Source organism: Vanessa atalanta, chromosome 11, assembly GCF_905147765.1.
Source record: "Vanessa atalanta chromosome 11, ilVanAtal1.2, whole genome shotgun sequence".
Classification (NCBI taxonomy): Eukaryota; Metazoa; Arthropoda; class Insecta; order Lepidoptera; family Nymphalidae; genus Vanessa; species Vanessa atalanta.
The window spans coordinates 42,872-59,366 of record NC_061881.1 but is presented as its reverse complement, the minus strand read 5'-3'; the positions used below and the strand labels follow the sequence as shown (position 1 = coordinate 59,366).

Below are 16,495 nucleotides of genomic sequence, written 5' to 3'. Positions count from 1 at the left end.
TTACGTCGGCTAATAGATTTTCAGCCGCATTCATCAGTCTGCATCCAAATAATAGCTCTGAGGGACTTTTCCCTGTTGTTTTATTAACAGTTGTTTTAATACCTAACTGAACTTCTCCAATATATTCATCCCATATATTATCATTTCCGCCATGACATTTTGCACTCAGAGCATCAGATATGGTGCGATTAAATCTCTCGACCTGTCCATTCGCTCTAGGGGTAGCCACTGCATTCAGAATGTGCTTTATTTTGAATTGACTAGTAAAATTTTTAAATTTTCCGCTGGTAAAACAAGTACCGCGATCCGTTATAAGACGAGAAAGAACAATTAAATAACTAAAGTGTTCTTTAAATACTTTTATTACCATTATCGATTTTACGGCAGTATCTCTTACGGCTCGAATATTAATAAACTTCGTAAAAGCATCACCAATAACGAGTACATGTTACCCCTAGCATCTTCCACCGGAAGATGCAGCAGCTTCCAAAACATTCAAGGAATGACAGGAAAATATTTAGAAATTGAGTTATTCATAAACAGTAATGCCATTGATATTTTATGTATAACATTGGCTTGTAAATTATCTGTTTATGTTTAAATTCAGTGATCACCAGATGGCTAGTATGTTCAGTAGAAAAAAAGCTATACGTTGTGGCTCATTAATACTTATTAACAAAAGTCTAAAATTTGAAGAACGTAAAGTCAAAGTCAAAAATCTTTATTCAATATAGAAGTATTTACACTTGCTTATTTATAGTCAAAAATCTACCACCGGTTCGGAATTTAGCACCTCGGACCTGAGAAGAACCGGCAAAGGAAACTCAGCGGGATATTTTTATTTTTACCATTTTGCATGTACAATGATAATTATATTATAGTTATTTGAAACAGCCTGGAGGCGATCATTTTATTCCCAAGGTGTGCAGTCAACTAAAAAGTAATTAGTGTTGTAATATCCTTTAGCACACAAACGCTCTTTAAGGATTCTTTTGAATTTTATAATTGAATAATTTTGAACGTTTTCTGGGATCCTGTTGTAAAAACGTATACATTGCCCCAAAAAAGAGTTACTAACCCTGTGTAATCGGGCACTTGGAGTAACAAGTTTATTCTTTTTCCTAGTGTTAATAGAATGTACGTCACAATTTCTGGGAAAATCATTTATGTTTTTGCGTATATACATAACATTATCAAAAACAAATTGAGAAGCGACAGTCATTATTTTAATTTCTTTAAATTTACCTCTTAACGAATCTTTTGGGCCCAGGTTATAAATTGCACGAATAGCCCTCTTCTGCAGTACAAAAATAGTATTAATGTCAGCTGTATTACCCCAGAGTAGGATGCCATACGACATTATACTGTGGAAATAACTGAAGTAAACAAGGCGAGCCGTATCCACATCAGTCAAGTCTATTTTTTTTTTACCGCATAGGCTGCAGAGCTGAGTCTATTCGCCAATTTATTTATATGGGGGCCCCATTGAAGCTTAAAGTCTATTGTCATACCTACGAACTCTTTTGATTCTAAAACATCTAATGCTTCCCCGTTTAAAAGTTCACTCGTTTTGACACATCTTACATTGGGAGTAGTGAATTTAATACATTTTGTCTTTTTACTATTTAACATTAAATTATTAACACTAAACCAATTTACTATTTCAGAGAGAGATGTTATGTCCCTTGTGCCTGTAGTTACACTGGCTCACTCACCCTTCAAACCGGAACACAACAATATTAAGTATTGTCGCTGTTTGGCGGTAGAATATCTGACGAGTGGGTGGTATCTACCCAGGCGGGATTGCACAAAGCCCTACCACCAAGTAAAAAATCTTCTGCTCGTATGCCCCCTTCAACAATAAAAACCATTACAGTTTTTGATGAATACCTATGTATTTTATTTGTTACACTATTTCACTCAACCACTTCAATCCACTCAACTTTACTTGGGATAACAGCGACCGGAACACCGACTGTTTGAACGCTATTTTTTCAGGAATCCATGAATACCTCAAATTGTTTTAATTTATCGTTACACCTCGTGCCGTTGGAAGCGACTCCAATAAATGAGTTTCCGAGACGTGAACAAGGAGTGATATTAATGAAATCAATTACTCAAAATAGTTTTTTTATAATTTGTATATTCATTTCATATTACAATTTTATAAATAAAATCAATTATATCAGTCGCGCGTAGATACCGTACGAATGGTGAGCCGGTATCTGATACAATAATCGAATGTAAAAAAATGCGCAAAATAAATCTATCAACTTAATCAACTAATACATAAGTATAGCGTTACAGTGACCACGCGGTGGTCGATCACGCGCCACCGTCAATAAATAAGGATCCTAAGTTATGACGTGATGAGTACCACTCCGGCCAGTGGCTCGGCTGCGTAAGGTCGAGTATAACTCAACTCAAGACACGGGGAAAACTTTTGTAATCTATGAATTTACAATATTCAAACTATTTCCAATTGCATGTGTTTTAATTTGTGCAATTGTATTATTTTTTTGCAAAAATACAAAAATACGCACTGCCCGTCCAGACGATGACGATAACTAAGTTTTATTTATCTTAGATTTTCTCCGAGAATGTCGTGACTAAATATAATATTACGCTATAAAGACAGGCCAGCCGGCACTTCAACAGAGATTTTACAAGAGGAAAATATCGAACTAAATAATATTAGAACAATGGCTACTCATAATATTTAACAGAATCAGATCTAAGAGTTTTGTTTAATGAATAATCCTGTATGGAAATTATAACACTTCATATGAAGCTGTAATTCTCAGGCAAAATGACGTTTTATTACAATATAACGATTTTATACATTTCATTTCAAATATAACGCCGACATACGCGCTATAAATTCATGGATTACATAGCCGTCGACCGGTCGGGATATCGCTTACATGGAACGAAAACATAAACAGCCGATCACTTTTATAAATGTATACTATCGTAGGTCGTCTCTAGTCTTACTTATTGCATAAGAAGGTATAAATCATCTATAATAGTGTTACTTAGCCGCAGACGAGCGGCCCCGCCCGCCTGCACTTGTATATTACTTTAATTTCGTACTAAATGCTCGGTTCGCTGACAAGCCGCGTGTGACGTCACACTTCCGTCGCTCTTATTGTGGTTCTCTCGTAGGTAGAGTCGACTACTCTCCAAATACTTCATATCACAATTTCATTCACAAAAATATCAAACATCAGTATAGGTAATAAGGGAGCGATAGCCGCTACAGTGAGTCGCTAGTCGCTGCACACTCGAGACTGATCCTGATTACATCGACAGATATGTTCACATTTAAGTACACCTTTTAATCCGTATTGCGGTTTTGCAAAAATAATACATTAAAATAAGTTATATAATTGAATTCGCTAGAGACAGTGTGTCGTCGTGGGCTGGGAGGGGGGCGCGAGGGTCAGGAGTTCGGCCTCATCGCGCCTCCTTGGCCGTCAGCTTCTCAATGAGCTCCTGCAGCGGTGCCAATTCTCGCCGCTCGATTAAGTTAAACTCCTGCGGACAGCAAAATATACGAATAAAATTATTTAAGTATATATTAACATATAAAAAAATACCATAATTCATATCCTATTACTCTTATATTTGTATTAGATGTGACGGGACCCAACAAAGAGTGCAACACGCTGAAGGTAACAAGTCTAGATCGTACTAATAACGTCTTGGAATAACGACAGTATTATAAATGAGTAAAAGAAGAAACCTGAACAAAGAATATGAAGTGTTTGAAGGAGGTGTTTAAATGTGCCTCCTCCCCGAGCTGCACCACCTCGGGGAAGTGTTGGTGGTAGATGTGGGCGTAGACGCGGAATAGTCTCTTTAATATAGTTTTCGCCATTGATAAGAAGTTTTTAGGAAATGGCACTCCTGGAAATAAATATTTAGTTTGTATATAAATTATTTTCCAAATTCCAACACACGGTTTGCAAAACATACGAGAGTTTGTATTACCTATTTTCGAAGGAAAAAGTGTTTCATCGTCCAGTTGGTCTTGTGCCCATGTCATGAGATAATCAATGTACTTGGGAGCAGAACACTTTATAGGCTTCTTGACTGTGTGCCCGTCAGCCCAATGGTACTCATATTTGGGCCCCGCCGACATTACTGCGCATGATTCTTCAGTACAGAACTCAGTGATTGTGCCGTACAACATGTTGATCTGGTTGAAGAAGTCTACCGCTAGAAATCAAAACATTTTGCATAAGTTATAAAAATATATTAATATTAAACCATTGTTTAACATATTGTATTACAGAAATAAGCTTGTCATTCAATATTCATTTGTAAACTATTGAGTTCTTATTCTTATTCGGTTACCATTTACACTTACAGAGTCTTCTGATTAAAATATTTATAGATTTTCAAGAAGTTTTATTGTACATCACACATTACAAAACCAACATGAAAATACGGCTAGCTGAGCTGTCATTTATTTAAAACCTTTGGATAAGCTGTTTGTCTTTAGACTCCTTGAAATTTAGTTGCTGAGATATCAATTGGTTCTAAGATTATTTTAGGTTTTTTGTAACAAATTCGCAATTAAATTCCATTGAATTCAGTATTAATTAACAAGTATATAAATACCCAACTCAGAGTTAGAAGTTTGTATACTGAGTTTAGTATAAAGTGGCATAAATAAGGAAAAAAGCATAAAATATTAGGTAAAAGCAATTTTTTCAGTTTTCATGCTTAAATTAAGATAGAAATTAGATTTGAGAATTGAAAACTTTCCGGCAAAACAATGACATCCTTAATGATCTCTAAACATTAATATCCAGTACAAAGACAATTTATTTACAAAACAATTCATAACAGAAAAATATGTCCCAGGCATCCTCTTGATCTCACTCAATCTCTCTCTCACCATATAATTTACAACTTCTTAAGTGATTATATTTGTCCAATTTATTATTTATTGTTTACCTTAGTAGTACTTACTGTTTACTGCAACCCATTCATTGAGGTCTTCGCCTTCGGGCAGCATGACGGCGAGGCGGAGATTGCCGGAACCCAAAGTAGCGGCTGCATGTCGCATTAGGTCATATTGATGAGTTCCTTCAGGTATATTTTTCTTTGGCTTAAAGGTTTTATTAGATCGACTCCCACTGAAAAATAGACTTAAAATAAACAACGCGTACTAAAACCTTCATTCGTGTAATACACAGATGTATTATTAAACAAATTATACCTACGAACACCATTGATACTGATACGTCAAACTTAGTCATACATTCAAACAAAGCCTGTATCCTATCGCCTGTAACCTAGATGGAGTTTATGTCATAACTTATTTCATATTCATTTTAATGACATTTACACTCTAGACATATTCATAATTAACTGATAAAGCAGAGACCATTTTTGCAACATAAACAAGATACTAATGAAACGGAAGGTAATCAGTTATAAATAGATTCAAATACGATTTATGTCAATACTCACAACAGAAAACTCATTTTTTTAATGTTAATTTTCGTCAAATTACACACTATCTTCCAGCGAAATAGCACCAAATCATTAAAATAGGTTATTTATTTAACAAATTCAATCAGTAACTCAACACTCAGCACTCAGCGATCAGCTTGTCAAATACGTTTTAATATTAATATAACATGTCAGTACAAAGTACAGAACAGATTATACTAGCTAGCCTAGGGAACAACCTCTTTACAGATTATCAAATACTACAAGAAAAAAAGTTATTCATAGTCACAATTCTTCTTTCACCCATAAAATATAAAATGTTCTTTAACGCTTCTTCTCATGCGTTTTACATTTAGATATTATAATAACCATCTTTCTTTATATGAATATTATTTTAAAATAAGACTTTAGTTAATATCGGATTTTTTTTGCAGCAACACTTCCTTCGATAGGTTTTGATCGATAAACTTTGTGGAATTGCGTTCTCAAATTTAGCAAATACTACTAGACGAGTCAAGTATTAACAAGGTTGAGGATTAAAGAATATTAAAAAAAAATCATAATGCAGGGACTAAGTTTACAAAGCTTAAAGAAACACAAAGCTGTAAGTAAAATAAATTCATGATAAATTTTACTTTTAATACTACGCCTTTGCTTACATAATTAACCTGCAATCTTTAATTTTATCTTTAAGTAGTTTCACTTTTTTTGTTTAAATGATCAATATACCATATATTGATAGAAAAATGTAATAAAAACTAGTATCAAATTATAAAATACTATATATATTACATATAAATATTCAGATGTCGTAGGGGAATCATTTTGGAATTTCTTAAAATTGACATTGGTAATGTTTTCAAACGTAAAAGATAAAATTTTGAGCTATCACTTAATGTTGTTGATAATTAGTTTTATTAAATAAACAATTTTACCAATTTATAAAATATTAACGTAAGTTTTACAAAGAATTATGAAGAAAATTAGAATCTTAAAATTATTTTCAGTTAATTCCTCTTTACGTATGCGTGGGACTGGGGTGTGGTGCTTCGGTGTTCTATTTGGCTCGTCTGGCGCTTCGCTCACCCGACGTTTCATGGAACAAACGTACTAACCCCGAACCCTGGCAAGAGTACCGAAACAAGCAATACAAGGTAACACATAAATCGATTTGTTTCAGAATAAAGTATTGTAATATATATATGTAATGTAATGTAAAAATAATGATGTGTCATCAAAACATTGTTTCTTCAAGAAGGCTTCTATGAGCATTTTTGAATTAACATTTTACAGAACTATATTAAATTTAAAGCTACCACCAGTTCAAAATATAGAATCTATAGAAAAGAACTGGTAAAATCCTCAGCAGTTAGTAGTCATCAATATATATAATGTCAAATGTACAACATACTGCAGTAGATTTGTGAAATATTGAGTCAAGTTCATTACTATATAGATATTCATCTCTGCCTTTATTTAACTTTCCCTTTTTGGGTGGACAAATGGATTCTTAAAACAAATGCTATTCATTTAAGGAAAGTATAATAGTAGGTGGGCAGACTAACAAATGAGCCACCCCAATAGTAAGAAGTCAACAACACCCACAGCTGTGAGAATATCAATAATTTATTACATTAACTCGTAAAATTATATGTTATGACCCTTGTGGCTGCAGTTGTATTAGCTCACTGAATACATTAGTACTAAGCATTACAAATTGCTTACGAAAGTTATATTTCACTCTCAATTTTTTGCATATTCTGTGGGTTCAGTTGTATTCAGTGTTATTCTTTTTTTTTTTTATTTTATAGATACTGTCTATATTCTAATCTGCTATTTGAGAATGATGATTAATATTTGACTCAATGCTCTCAGTACTGTGATGTAGGCAAATATTTTAATGCTTATTATATTTGGCCTCAAATGTTAATCCTTGTCATATTCTCCCCTTGAAGTTAATAACTTCAAGGAAGGTTTTATTTTTTATTTTAAATGATACCAACTAGTTTGTATAATTAATTTTTATTGGTTACAGTTCTATTCGCCCATTAGAGACTACTCAAAGGAGGAATCACCTGCACCCAAATACTGAACTCGTTTTTCCCAAAAACACCATGTAATAAATTAGAGAAATTAATTTAATAAATAGTGGTATGTGATATTAAATTTCATTTGTGTTTTATTGTCCAGTAAACATATCTATCTTTACAAACTAGTGCTTTATGCAGGAAGTTTAAAACAATGTAAATTAATTAAAAAATATGTTCATAGCTTAATATTTTATTATTAAAATTAACATACTAATTCATACTTTGGAGATTATTAATTTGTTTTACATTAAAATATAATAGAAACAACCTCAGTCACAAGATTATGCACCTCTATTATAAACTTATTAAAATCTCTGGAAACTTATGACTCTCCATCAAATGCTTTGTATCTATTTTGTTACTCGTTATGTATATCAAATCTTTATCAGTCTTCTGTTGCCATTGGATGTATCGAGCAAGTCTTCTGTTAAATGTTTACAAAATATTATATTTTGGGTTCAATTTAAGAATATAAGATATATGATTTATCACATAGTATATTAGTATAAACTTAACAATTTTAAATTTTCACGATAATTTTTGAAGCTTTTTGTCAAATGCTTTAACAACAAGTAAACTCCAACAGTATCAACACACCTTTATCTTCATGAGCAGGCACGAAACTTGACCAACAAAATAAATTAAATTATATTTGTATTACATATTGTTAGTACCTAATATATGTTTTTAAATTACCTGTACCAAAATTTCAACCAAAATAATAAGGACTCAGTTGGTACATAAGATATTATCTGTAGCACACAAGCACCCTGCTTCTGTTGCAACCTCATATGTGATCTTTATACATTTACAGTTTGTCTCTCCTCACAGTTTGTTTATTTACTCTTACTGTAGAATAAGTATACTAAGAATTTGGCAACTACAAGTGCAACGAAAGTCTACATAATGACGGTGTGAGTACACGCATACATTGCTTACATTAGTTGCTATAATTATGTCAGAAGCTGATAACACCAATTTCCGTAACACTTGAGATATATGCAATATTCCTTAGATAAGCATAGATGATTTATGTAAATAAGAGTGATGTAAATGCTAACACCCCCAGCGGGGATCTACTGCTGCTGGTAGGGATTGTATCCGGCTGGTGGCGGCTGCGGGTATCCGGCGGGCGGCGGCGGGTACTGGTAGGGCTGGTAGGGCGCGGCAGGTGGGGCGCGCGAATGGTGGGGGTAGGGCAGCGTCGCGTACGGGTTGTAAAGCGCAGGCATTGGCGCGTACATCGGGTAGGGAGCCGCGGGGGCGCCGTACGGCAACGGCATGCCTGAGGACGAGTCCGTTTATTTAGATTACGTTTTGCTTTGAAATTGAACAAAACATAGAATACGTTAAGAATTGTAGTAATTCAAGTACCTTGTGGTTGCGCCGGGTACGGCAGCGCGGCCGGCAGCGCGGCGGCGGGCGCGCCGGGCGCCGCGGGAGGGGGCGGCCGGGGGGGAGGGTCCTTCTTCGCCACCGCGGCGGGCTTGAAGTGTGGAAATATGTATGAAGTTATACCAAAAAAGTAAAAATCAGGTGGTCCATCTGTCCGTTCGCAAACCTTAATATTATAATAACTTCACTTACATTTAATTCTTTATTTCATGCAAAAATATGATATAATAATAACATATATATGCATATATACGTTATTATAAGCCTTAATATACTAAATATTAAAAAAATACTATGATAATAGCCCCTTTTGCTTTTGAGTAGAAGGTTTGGCCCTCATTCCAGCACGTGTGGCGTTGGCAATGTAAGGGAATAGTTTAGAGTGCCAATGTCTATTGGAGGTGGTGACCGCTTAACATCAGGCAGGCTTGCTTAATTAACAACAGCGTTAATTGCTTAGTGCGAAGCGTCTAGTTAACTTTAGAAAACAAATGATTCAACCTCGGCTGTTTTAAACGCGTTGTCGGGTTAAGGTTAAGGCAAATCCTGATAGATATTTGCAACAATTGCCCGCGGATGTTAATCCTTACTAACAATAAGTCATAACCATAAATGACACACGGATTAGCAAATGTCTCCTATGCAGGTTCCTTTACGAGGTTATCACAGCTGAGCATAAGAGCTGAGGGCACCTCGTCCACGGCGTGGTGCTGCGGCGGCGCCGGAGCCACGCGCGGCGGAGCGCGGGACGCCTCCTGCGTCAGGTCCTTCAGCAGCTCGTCCTTCTCCGTCTTGCGCGCGAAGCAGAAGTCAGACACCTTGTTCTGGAACGCTAGCAGCAACTGGGAGGGACGCAAACGTCGAAGCGTTATGTAAAGTCGGTATATCGATCGAATGGGGTGCTCGAAGGGAGGTCACCTGCGTGAGATCGTTGTAGAACTTGACGCCCTCCTTGAGGTTGCCCGTGAGGTCCTGGTACGCGTCGTAGGCGGCGCACAGCTTGCCGAGCGCCTCGTCGCGGCCGCTGGCGCCCCCCCGCGACGCCATGAGCGCGGCGTGCGCGCGCTGCAGCGCCTCGGCCAGCGCCTCCTGGCGCGCCAGCGACTCCTGCGCGCGGCGCTGCAGGGGCGCCAGCGCGGCGCCCAGCGCGCCGGCCGACAGCGCGGGCTCGTCCACGGCGCCGTCCTCCGCCAGCGCCGCCAGGAACTTCTCGCGGAGGTCCACCGTCGCGCTCTTCAGCTCGGACTCGATCGCGTCGCGCTCCGCCTTCACCTCCTCCACCTGCGGGCGACGTGGTCGTCACGGCTCGGGCGGCAGCGACGGGGAGCCGGCCGGGCGGCTACCTACGGTGAGCATGAGCGAGCGCAGCGTGCGCAGCGCGTCGGCGTCGGGCGCGGCGCCGGCGGCGGCGGCGGGCGCGTCGGGCATGCCGGCGTCGATCTCGCCGTCGCTGCGGCTCAGCAGCTCGATGTTCTGCAACCGCGGACGAGCGTATATTTCTAATCTATTTGGTCGCGTGTGCCGCAGAGCTAACTGACGCGCCAGTTTACCGACTTGTTGGGACCCCATGAGGCCCATTGTAGTTTTCTATCTAAAACTGATCATATGTTTGGAGTAGAGAAAATAATTAATTATATAAAAAAAAAAAAATTAACAATTTTACTCTAAAGGCGTAACAGATCAATAGAATGAACTGGATCGTTTTTGATTTTAGTGCTACACCTAAAGGTATCGGTTAACACGTGTGTTTATAGTGTTATAAATAACCATTTTATTTAGAACTGTGAAACACTAGCCTAACACCAAGGTATCGGCGTGCCTATCGATATATTTTAATATTGGAAACCCTAATGTGCCCGCAGCCTTATTTCCCAGTACCGCACACGGTGCGAGGTGCGACCGCAACAGCGCCGGCCCCGACCGTGGAAACCATTCCTTTACTTCACTACTAAGTATTATAAGTAATTTGCATTTTCATTGAGTTACTAATGAGATATCATCGGCAAACAATAGAGTATCATGTTTGACTTCCACACATTTCACTGCGGCCCCGCGCCCACCCGTTTACCTCCTCGTGCTGCCGGAACTTCTGCTGCACGATGGAGTCGGCGCGCACGGCGTTGTCGATGATCTGCGCGTACTTGGAGGCGTTCGCGCGGAAGGCCTCGGTCAGCTTCTCCGACTCCGTGCGGGTCCAGCGCGCGCCGAACTGCGCGCGCAGCGCCGCGTCCGCCTCCGCCTCCTCGCGCAGCATGCGCTCCGCCTGCGGGCACACAGCTCGGTCAGCGGCGCGCCAGGTGGGCGGGGCGGGGGCGGGGGCGCGGCACGTGCCTCGGTGAGGATCTCGCGGTTGCGCTGCAGCAGGTCGGGCAGGTCGGCCATGAGGCGCCGCAGGGCGGAGGGCCCGCCGGCGGCGCGCACGGCGGCCGCCTTCTCGCGGATGGACTCCGGGAGACCCGCGCTGGCGGCCACCTCGATGCACGCCGGCAAGTTCAGCGACGCCAGAATGCTGAATTCAAAGTGATCGCCTTTATTTTATCGCAACGTGACCATCCGAGAACCCGCCGCTTATACACCGTAACGACTACCGGATACCTGTTGAGCAGCTGCGTGGCCTCGCGCAGCTTGTTGATCTCGGCGCCGACGAGGTCGGAGCGCCGCGCCGAGCTCGCCTGCAGCGCCTGGTGCACCGCCATCGGCACCAGCTTCTCGAACAGGTCTGCGGACAGAGCGGGGCGGTGAGCGGCGGGTGGCGGGGGCGGCGAGGGGGCGCGCACGCGGCGCTCGGGCGGCTGCTCACCGCGGGGGACGGCGGCCCAGCGCGGCTGCGGCGGCAGCGCGGCGGCCACGGGCGCGCGCGCCACGGGCTCGAGCGCGCGCGCGTCGGGCACGCGCTCGTGGTAGATGAAGTCGTTGTCGCGCACGGCGGCCGCCAGCTGGCGCGCGGCGCGCACGCCCGCCTCGGCCGCGGGGCTGCCCTCGCGCGCGCCGCGCAGCAGCTCCGCGGCCAGCGTCAGGCGCGCGATCTCCTCCCCGACGGCCTTGCTGGCGCGACACACCTGCGCCTGGAAGTACTGAGTCAGCCCGCGGAAGTTCGCCTGCTTCGCTTGGATCTGTGAGAGACGAGACTCCGATTTGAGATGGTGCGGTCGTGTCGTGTCGGCGGTGTTCACGTATACTGGTACATATAGAGGGTACTGACGTTGGGGATCCAGTCGCGGTCCCAGAGCGTTCGCAAGGAGTCCTTCTGCAGCGAGCGCAGCGTGTCCGTGTAGAGCTCCTCGCACTGCGCGCACACCTTGGCCACCATGCTGTCCTTCATCTCATCTGAGGACATATTAGTTGCGAGGAATGTTTCTGTGAACCTTTCTCGATAATCCCGCGAGGGCGTTGTTTATATTCGTAATATGAACGAACCTTTGATGCATTTGTAGACTATGACTTCCTGTGCCTGAGCCAGCATCAATTGCGACAGCGCATTGAGGGTCTCGGGGTTGAGGTCGGGAGTTGTCTCCTGATGCACTGCCATCATGATGTTGCCTTTCAGATACGTGAATATTCCCGCAGATTGCTGTCGGAACGTGTCATTATATTATGTATTATTATATGTTATAGAAGTCTTCATTCAAATATTGACAATCATCCATTTCAATTAACTCCTTAGTGACGTTCGATTAATTCCAAATCAAACATCTCGTCTTCCAAAGCAATTAAAAATAAAAATACAAACTAATAACCAGATTTAATTATACTAATACAATTAAATCAAAAAAAACCTGTTTTAACTAATGTGCCTAATCATATACTTTTTATAAGTTTATACATAATTATTTAATCATCGTCACACATATACTATACAGCTACTTTACAATTTAAAATGATCTTAAACCATAATTACTTAAAATAGCTGATCAAGAATCTCTGGCATTGAAGGAAATGACAAGAGCGAAACTATATTTCAGCTAAGAATTATTTTTGACTAGATTGCTTGTCATAACCATAAAACAAATGAAGTCTTTGACTGCTGTGAACACATTTACCATAGATATGTGCTACAAAATCAAAATATTCCTTATTGAATAAATAATATTTTGATTATATGCTGGTAGGGTCGTAGTTGCTTCCCAATATACTTACAATAATATTATGTAAATTCAAAATAATATAGATAGAAAGAAACGGTGACAATCATTATCTACACTAGGAGGAAAGCTCATGTCAAAAAAACATTGATAAATAAGGCATATTACTCAATACAAGATTATATTAAAGGTAAAAAAGCGTAGATAACTAAAATACTAAGTATTTATTGACTTCTAGGCAGGATATATAAAAAAATAATTACTGACATACTCTGTAATTAAAATGGTGGAAAGGAGTTACTACTGAGTTTCTTGCCGGTTCTTCTCGGTAGAATCAACTTTCCGAACCTTGCTTTAAATTTAATTCAACAGTGTAACATGACGATTTAAAAGTGCTTGTAAAAGCCTACTTGAATAAAGTATATTTTGATTTTTATAGAAACGAGCTTATATTTAAAAAAATAAAAAAGGACCCAAAATTAATCCCTGAGAAGACTTCATTCCAATTTTTTTTATTCAAGTATGAAATGATGAGATGAAGAGTTATACCAATAACACCATAATGTTGTAGCTTTTACAGGTGTTTCATGTCCTACACAATGCATTGGATAAATCACAGAATACCCCAATAGCATTGTGTGATTTCTCCCTTGCAATGTATATTATATTTTACTTGGTGGTAGGGCTTTAATTTAAATATTTTTGAATTCATTTAATATTAATTCAAAAAAAGAGGTGTAATGTTTACATGGATCCTGTGTTTATAATTCAAGTTAGGTATTTTAGACCCCACAATATCTTTAAATATTGACTTTGAAATTTTTATTGTCATAAGTAAACATATAATATTTACGTGAATAAGTTATTCATTTGCCTGAAACAGAAAATATCTGACAGTGGGCGCAGCTTAGACTGGTTATAACTGATACATCTTATATTTCACAGTGACAAAATACATTGTCAATACATATAAAAGTCTGGCCTGTTATCCTGGTTGGTTATCAATATTTATGTGTTAAATTAAATTATTTATTTAACATCATTTCTCTTAACAAATCAACCATTAAATAAATGCACACAATCACAAACTTATTTGTTTTACATATAGCTGTAACAACATCCTCCATCCTCCAGTAATTTCAAAATATAATTTACTAAGGGCCAACCCCCCTTACATGCAAACTATAATATATTGCTGAAATTCTACACAGGATTCAACAGTACGTTTAAAAGAGGGCTACTATGTTTTTTGAGATTTGCAAAGTACATTATTATTACTAGCTGATATCAATGAGCCTCCAAAAATAGGGTACTCTCATGAACTTAAGTCAACAAGTTGAACAAGATATGTTCAACTCGCAAACACAAGTATCTTGGAAAGTGACTCTAACTTCTCTATGTTGGAGTTGCATAGCTCGACAAGATTATTAGCTACTTTAATATGCTCCTGTATTTGTTTTAGTGCCAAGTCATACTTTCCATTAAATTTTTTTTAAAGATTTGTAGCGGACTATTATTTTCTAACCAGAGTTGCTCCACATCAGTATTATATATATTTTTTTACATTCATTTAATATTACAATATTTGAATTTTTTTAGATAGATGTAGAAGTCTTTTCTCATTTTATAGATGTTTTGATAGTTAACTAATTTTAATAATGTTTTAGTTACACTCCCACTCCTACACGCAAGAGTTTGAGTGTTTTTAATTGAGTGGACTTGCAGCTGAGTTTTGCACCACTATTGTCATTGATAATTAATGATATGGTTAAACATGTAATGTCATGAGAACTGTGTTATGTGATTTGCATTAGAGATTAATGATGCAATAATGTCTCGAGTGGATGTACCTGCAGTAACTTGGCTGCCAATTTTAGAGATTCTTCTGTGTCGAGTGGCTGTTGGGCCGCAATTGCACTCTGCATAGCCGCCATATTGAACAAAATACACATCCTCTCGTACGCTAAAGAACTTATAGCTACAGAAAGAAACATTATCAATTAATTACATTTATCTTATTTAATTATCATAAATACATTTGTTGTAATATTTATAAAAATATAAATAAATACACCTACTCAGGCTCATCCGTCCTCCAAACAAAGATCCTTTATCAAATGCATCTTTCCACTTAAAAGGAATCTGCACCTCCTGTGGCGGAATTTTACTTTCCAGAGACACGAGTTGGTCATAATAGCTGAAACAATACAAACAATGAACAGATTAAAGAAACAAATAAATTATATATAATTAACTTTTATTAGTTAAATTGAAGTTTTAAGCTGAGTTTCTAGTTTTAATATGAATCCATGAAAATGACTCATACTACGCTAATACCTGTAAATAACGTCTAATGACGATTTCTCGAACACTTTCCAAATAGCGTTGGTTCTAAGTCGGCTAAGCTCATTGATTGCATCACTATAGTCGTCATTGGTTTCGCTAGTGTTATATGTAGACTGAATTAAGTTTTTCAGCGGCTTAACTATATCAACATCAGATGATTTCTTAAACGGAACGGACAACAGATCAGCCATTTCTGCAAATGACTTAACGAAGTACGAACTTGTCTAACTTTGTTTGTGACTTTTTGTTCATTTTCTTGTCAACTTGACAGTACGTCAAGATTATATAGTATAGTAAAACCATTTAACAGAACCACAAGAATAAATAAATAAAAAATGTTTTTTTTTATTACTTATTATACTTATAGTTCAATAATAATCTAGGAAATCTTAGTCAGTTCTTCTTCTCTAAGAAATCTGAGAATCAACTTTCAGGATAATATTTTAATAGGTAGGTGGACGAGCAGACTAACTAGTCATTTTCGAATATAGTCCATAGAAATTGGCAATTGGCACTACAAGAAATATTCAGTGTTCTTTACGTCGCCAAAGACCCGCGCGCTGTGTACGTTAGTTTACTCACACTTCCAGGCCCGCCGCTAGCTGTTTCGTCGCCCGCGTGCAATACCGATTATGCCGCCCTACGACTATTTTGAGTTTTGTCAAAAAAAAAAAACATGATGTTTTCTTATTATGGTAGGGAAAAAAACAAATGAACGAAGATAAAACATTTATTAAATACATATATTTAAGTACTTATTAATTTTGTTTATTGATGTGTGAAACTATATACGGAAATATTTATCTACAAAAATTTTACTTTCCTTATCTTTACATTTGCGAAATCTTCTATCAACTTTCTTGTATCCAAACTGTCTAAAAATTCATGTTCAATTGAAACTATAGATAAATAACTTAGTCTTTGCTGGACCATTTTTGATCTTACATAGTTTTTTAATCTTGAAAAGGATCTTTCACCTGATGCAACTGAGACCGGCAGTATAAGTAATATTCTTAGCGCTATTGCTGTGTTCAGAAATGTTGAAATTAAGTCATTGTAAAAATATATTTTAATAGGATTTGTGGATCATTAGACTGGTTTTCTGTAAAATGCAAC

The 16,495-nt window shown here is 38.5% G+C and overlaps 3 protein-coding genes across 3 annotated transcripts; 1 reads left to right on the top strand and 2 right to left on the bottom strand.

The window, feature by feature from the left end:
* Positions 1 to 2,161: 2,161 nt before the first annotated feature.
* Positions 2,162 to 5,643, bottom strand: LOC125067404 (MOB kinase activator-like 1). Its single transcript, XM_047676001.1, has 5 exons — positions 5,485 to 5,643; positions 4,981 to 5,147; positions 3,994 to 4,221; positions 3,746 to 3,909; positions 2,162 to 3,537 (listed from the first exon to the last, which is right to left on the bottom strand). Exons 1-5 carry the CDS (start codon positions 5,496 to 5,498, stop codon positions 3,457 to 3,459), a joined length of 654 nt encoding a protein of 217 aa, XP_047531957.1. The 5' UTR covers positions 5,499 to 5,643; the 3' UTR covers positions 2,162 to 3,456.
* A 269-nt stretch (positions 5,644 to 5,912) lies between these two features.
* LOC125067406 (cytochrome c oxidase subunit NDUFA4) lies at positions 5,913 to 7,637 on the top strand. The gene is made up of 3 exons (XM_047676003.1): positions 5,913 to 6,070; positions 6,474 to 6,620; positions 7,502 to 7,637. The coding sequence occupies exons 1-3, from the start codon at positions 6,029 to 6,031 to the stop codon at positions 7,556 to 7,558; spliced, it is 246 nt and encodes an 81-aa protein (XP_047531959.1). The 5' UTR covers positions 5,913 to 6,028; the 3' UTR covers positions 7,559 to 7,637.
* A 136-nt stretch (positions 7,638 to 7,773) lies between these two features.
* On the bottom strand, positions 7,774 to 15,607 carry LOC125067398 (programmed cell death 6-interacting protein). The gene is made up of 14 exons (XM_047675976.1): positions 15,371 to 15,607; positions 15,112 to 15,230; positions 14,884 to 15,011; positions 12,369 to 12,522; positions 12,154 to 12,278; positions 11,752 to 12,064; positions 11,547 to 11,670; positions 11,283 to 11,460; positions 11,020 to 11,214; positions 10,299 to 10,424; positions 9,870 to 10,232; positions 9,644 to 9,793; positions 8,931 to 9,042; positions 7,774 to 8,841 (listed from the first exon to the last, which is right to left on the bottom strand). The coding sequence occupies exons 1-14, from the start codon at positions 15,568 to 15,570 to the stop codon at positions 8,633 to 8,635; spliced, it is 2,496 nt and encodes an 831-aa protein (XP_047531932.1). The 5' UTR covers positions 15,571 to 15,607; the 3' UTR covers positions 7,774 to 8,632.
* Positions 15,608 to 16,495: the final 888 nt, after the last annotated feature.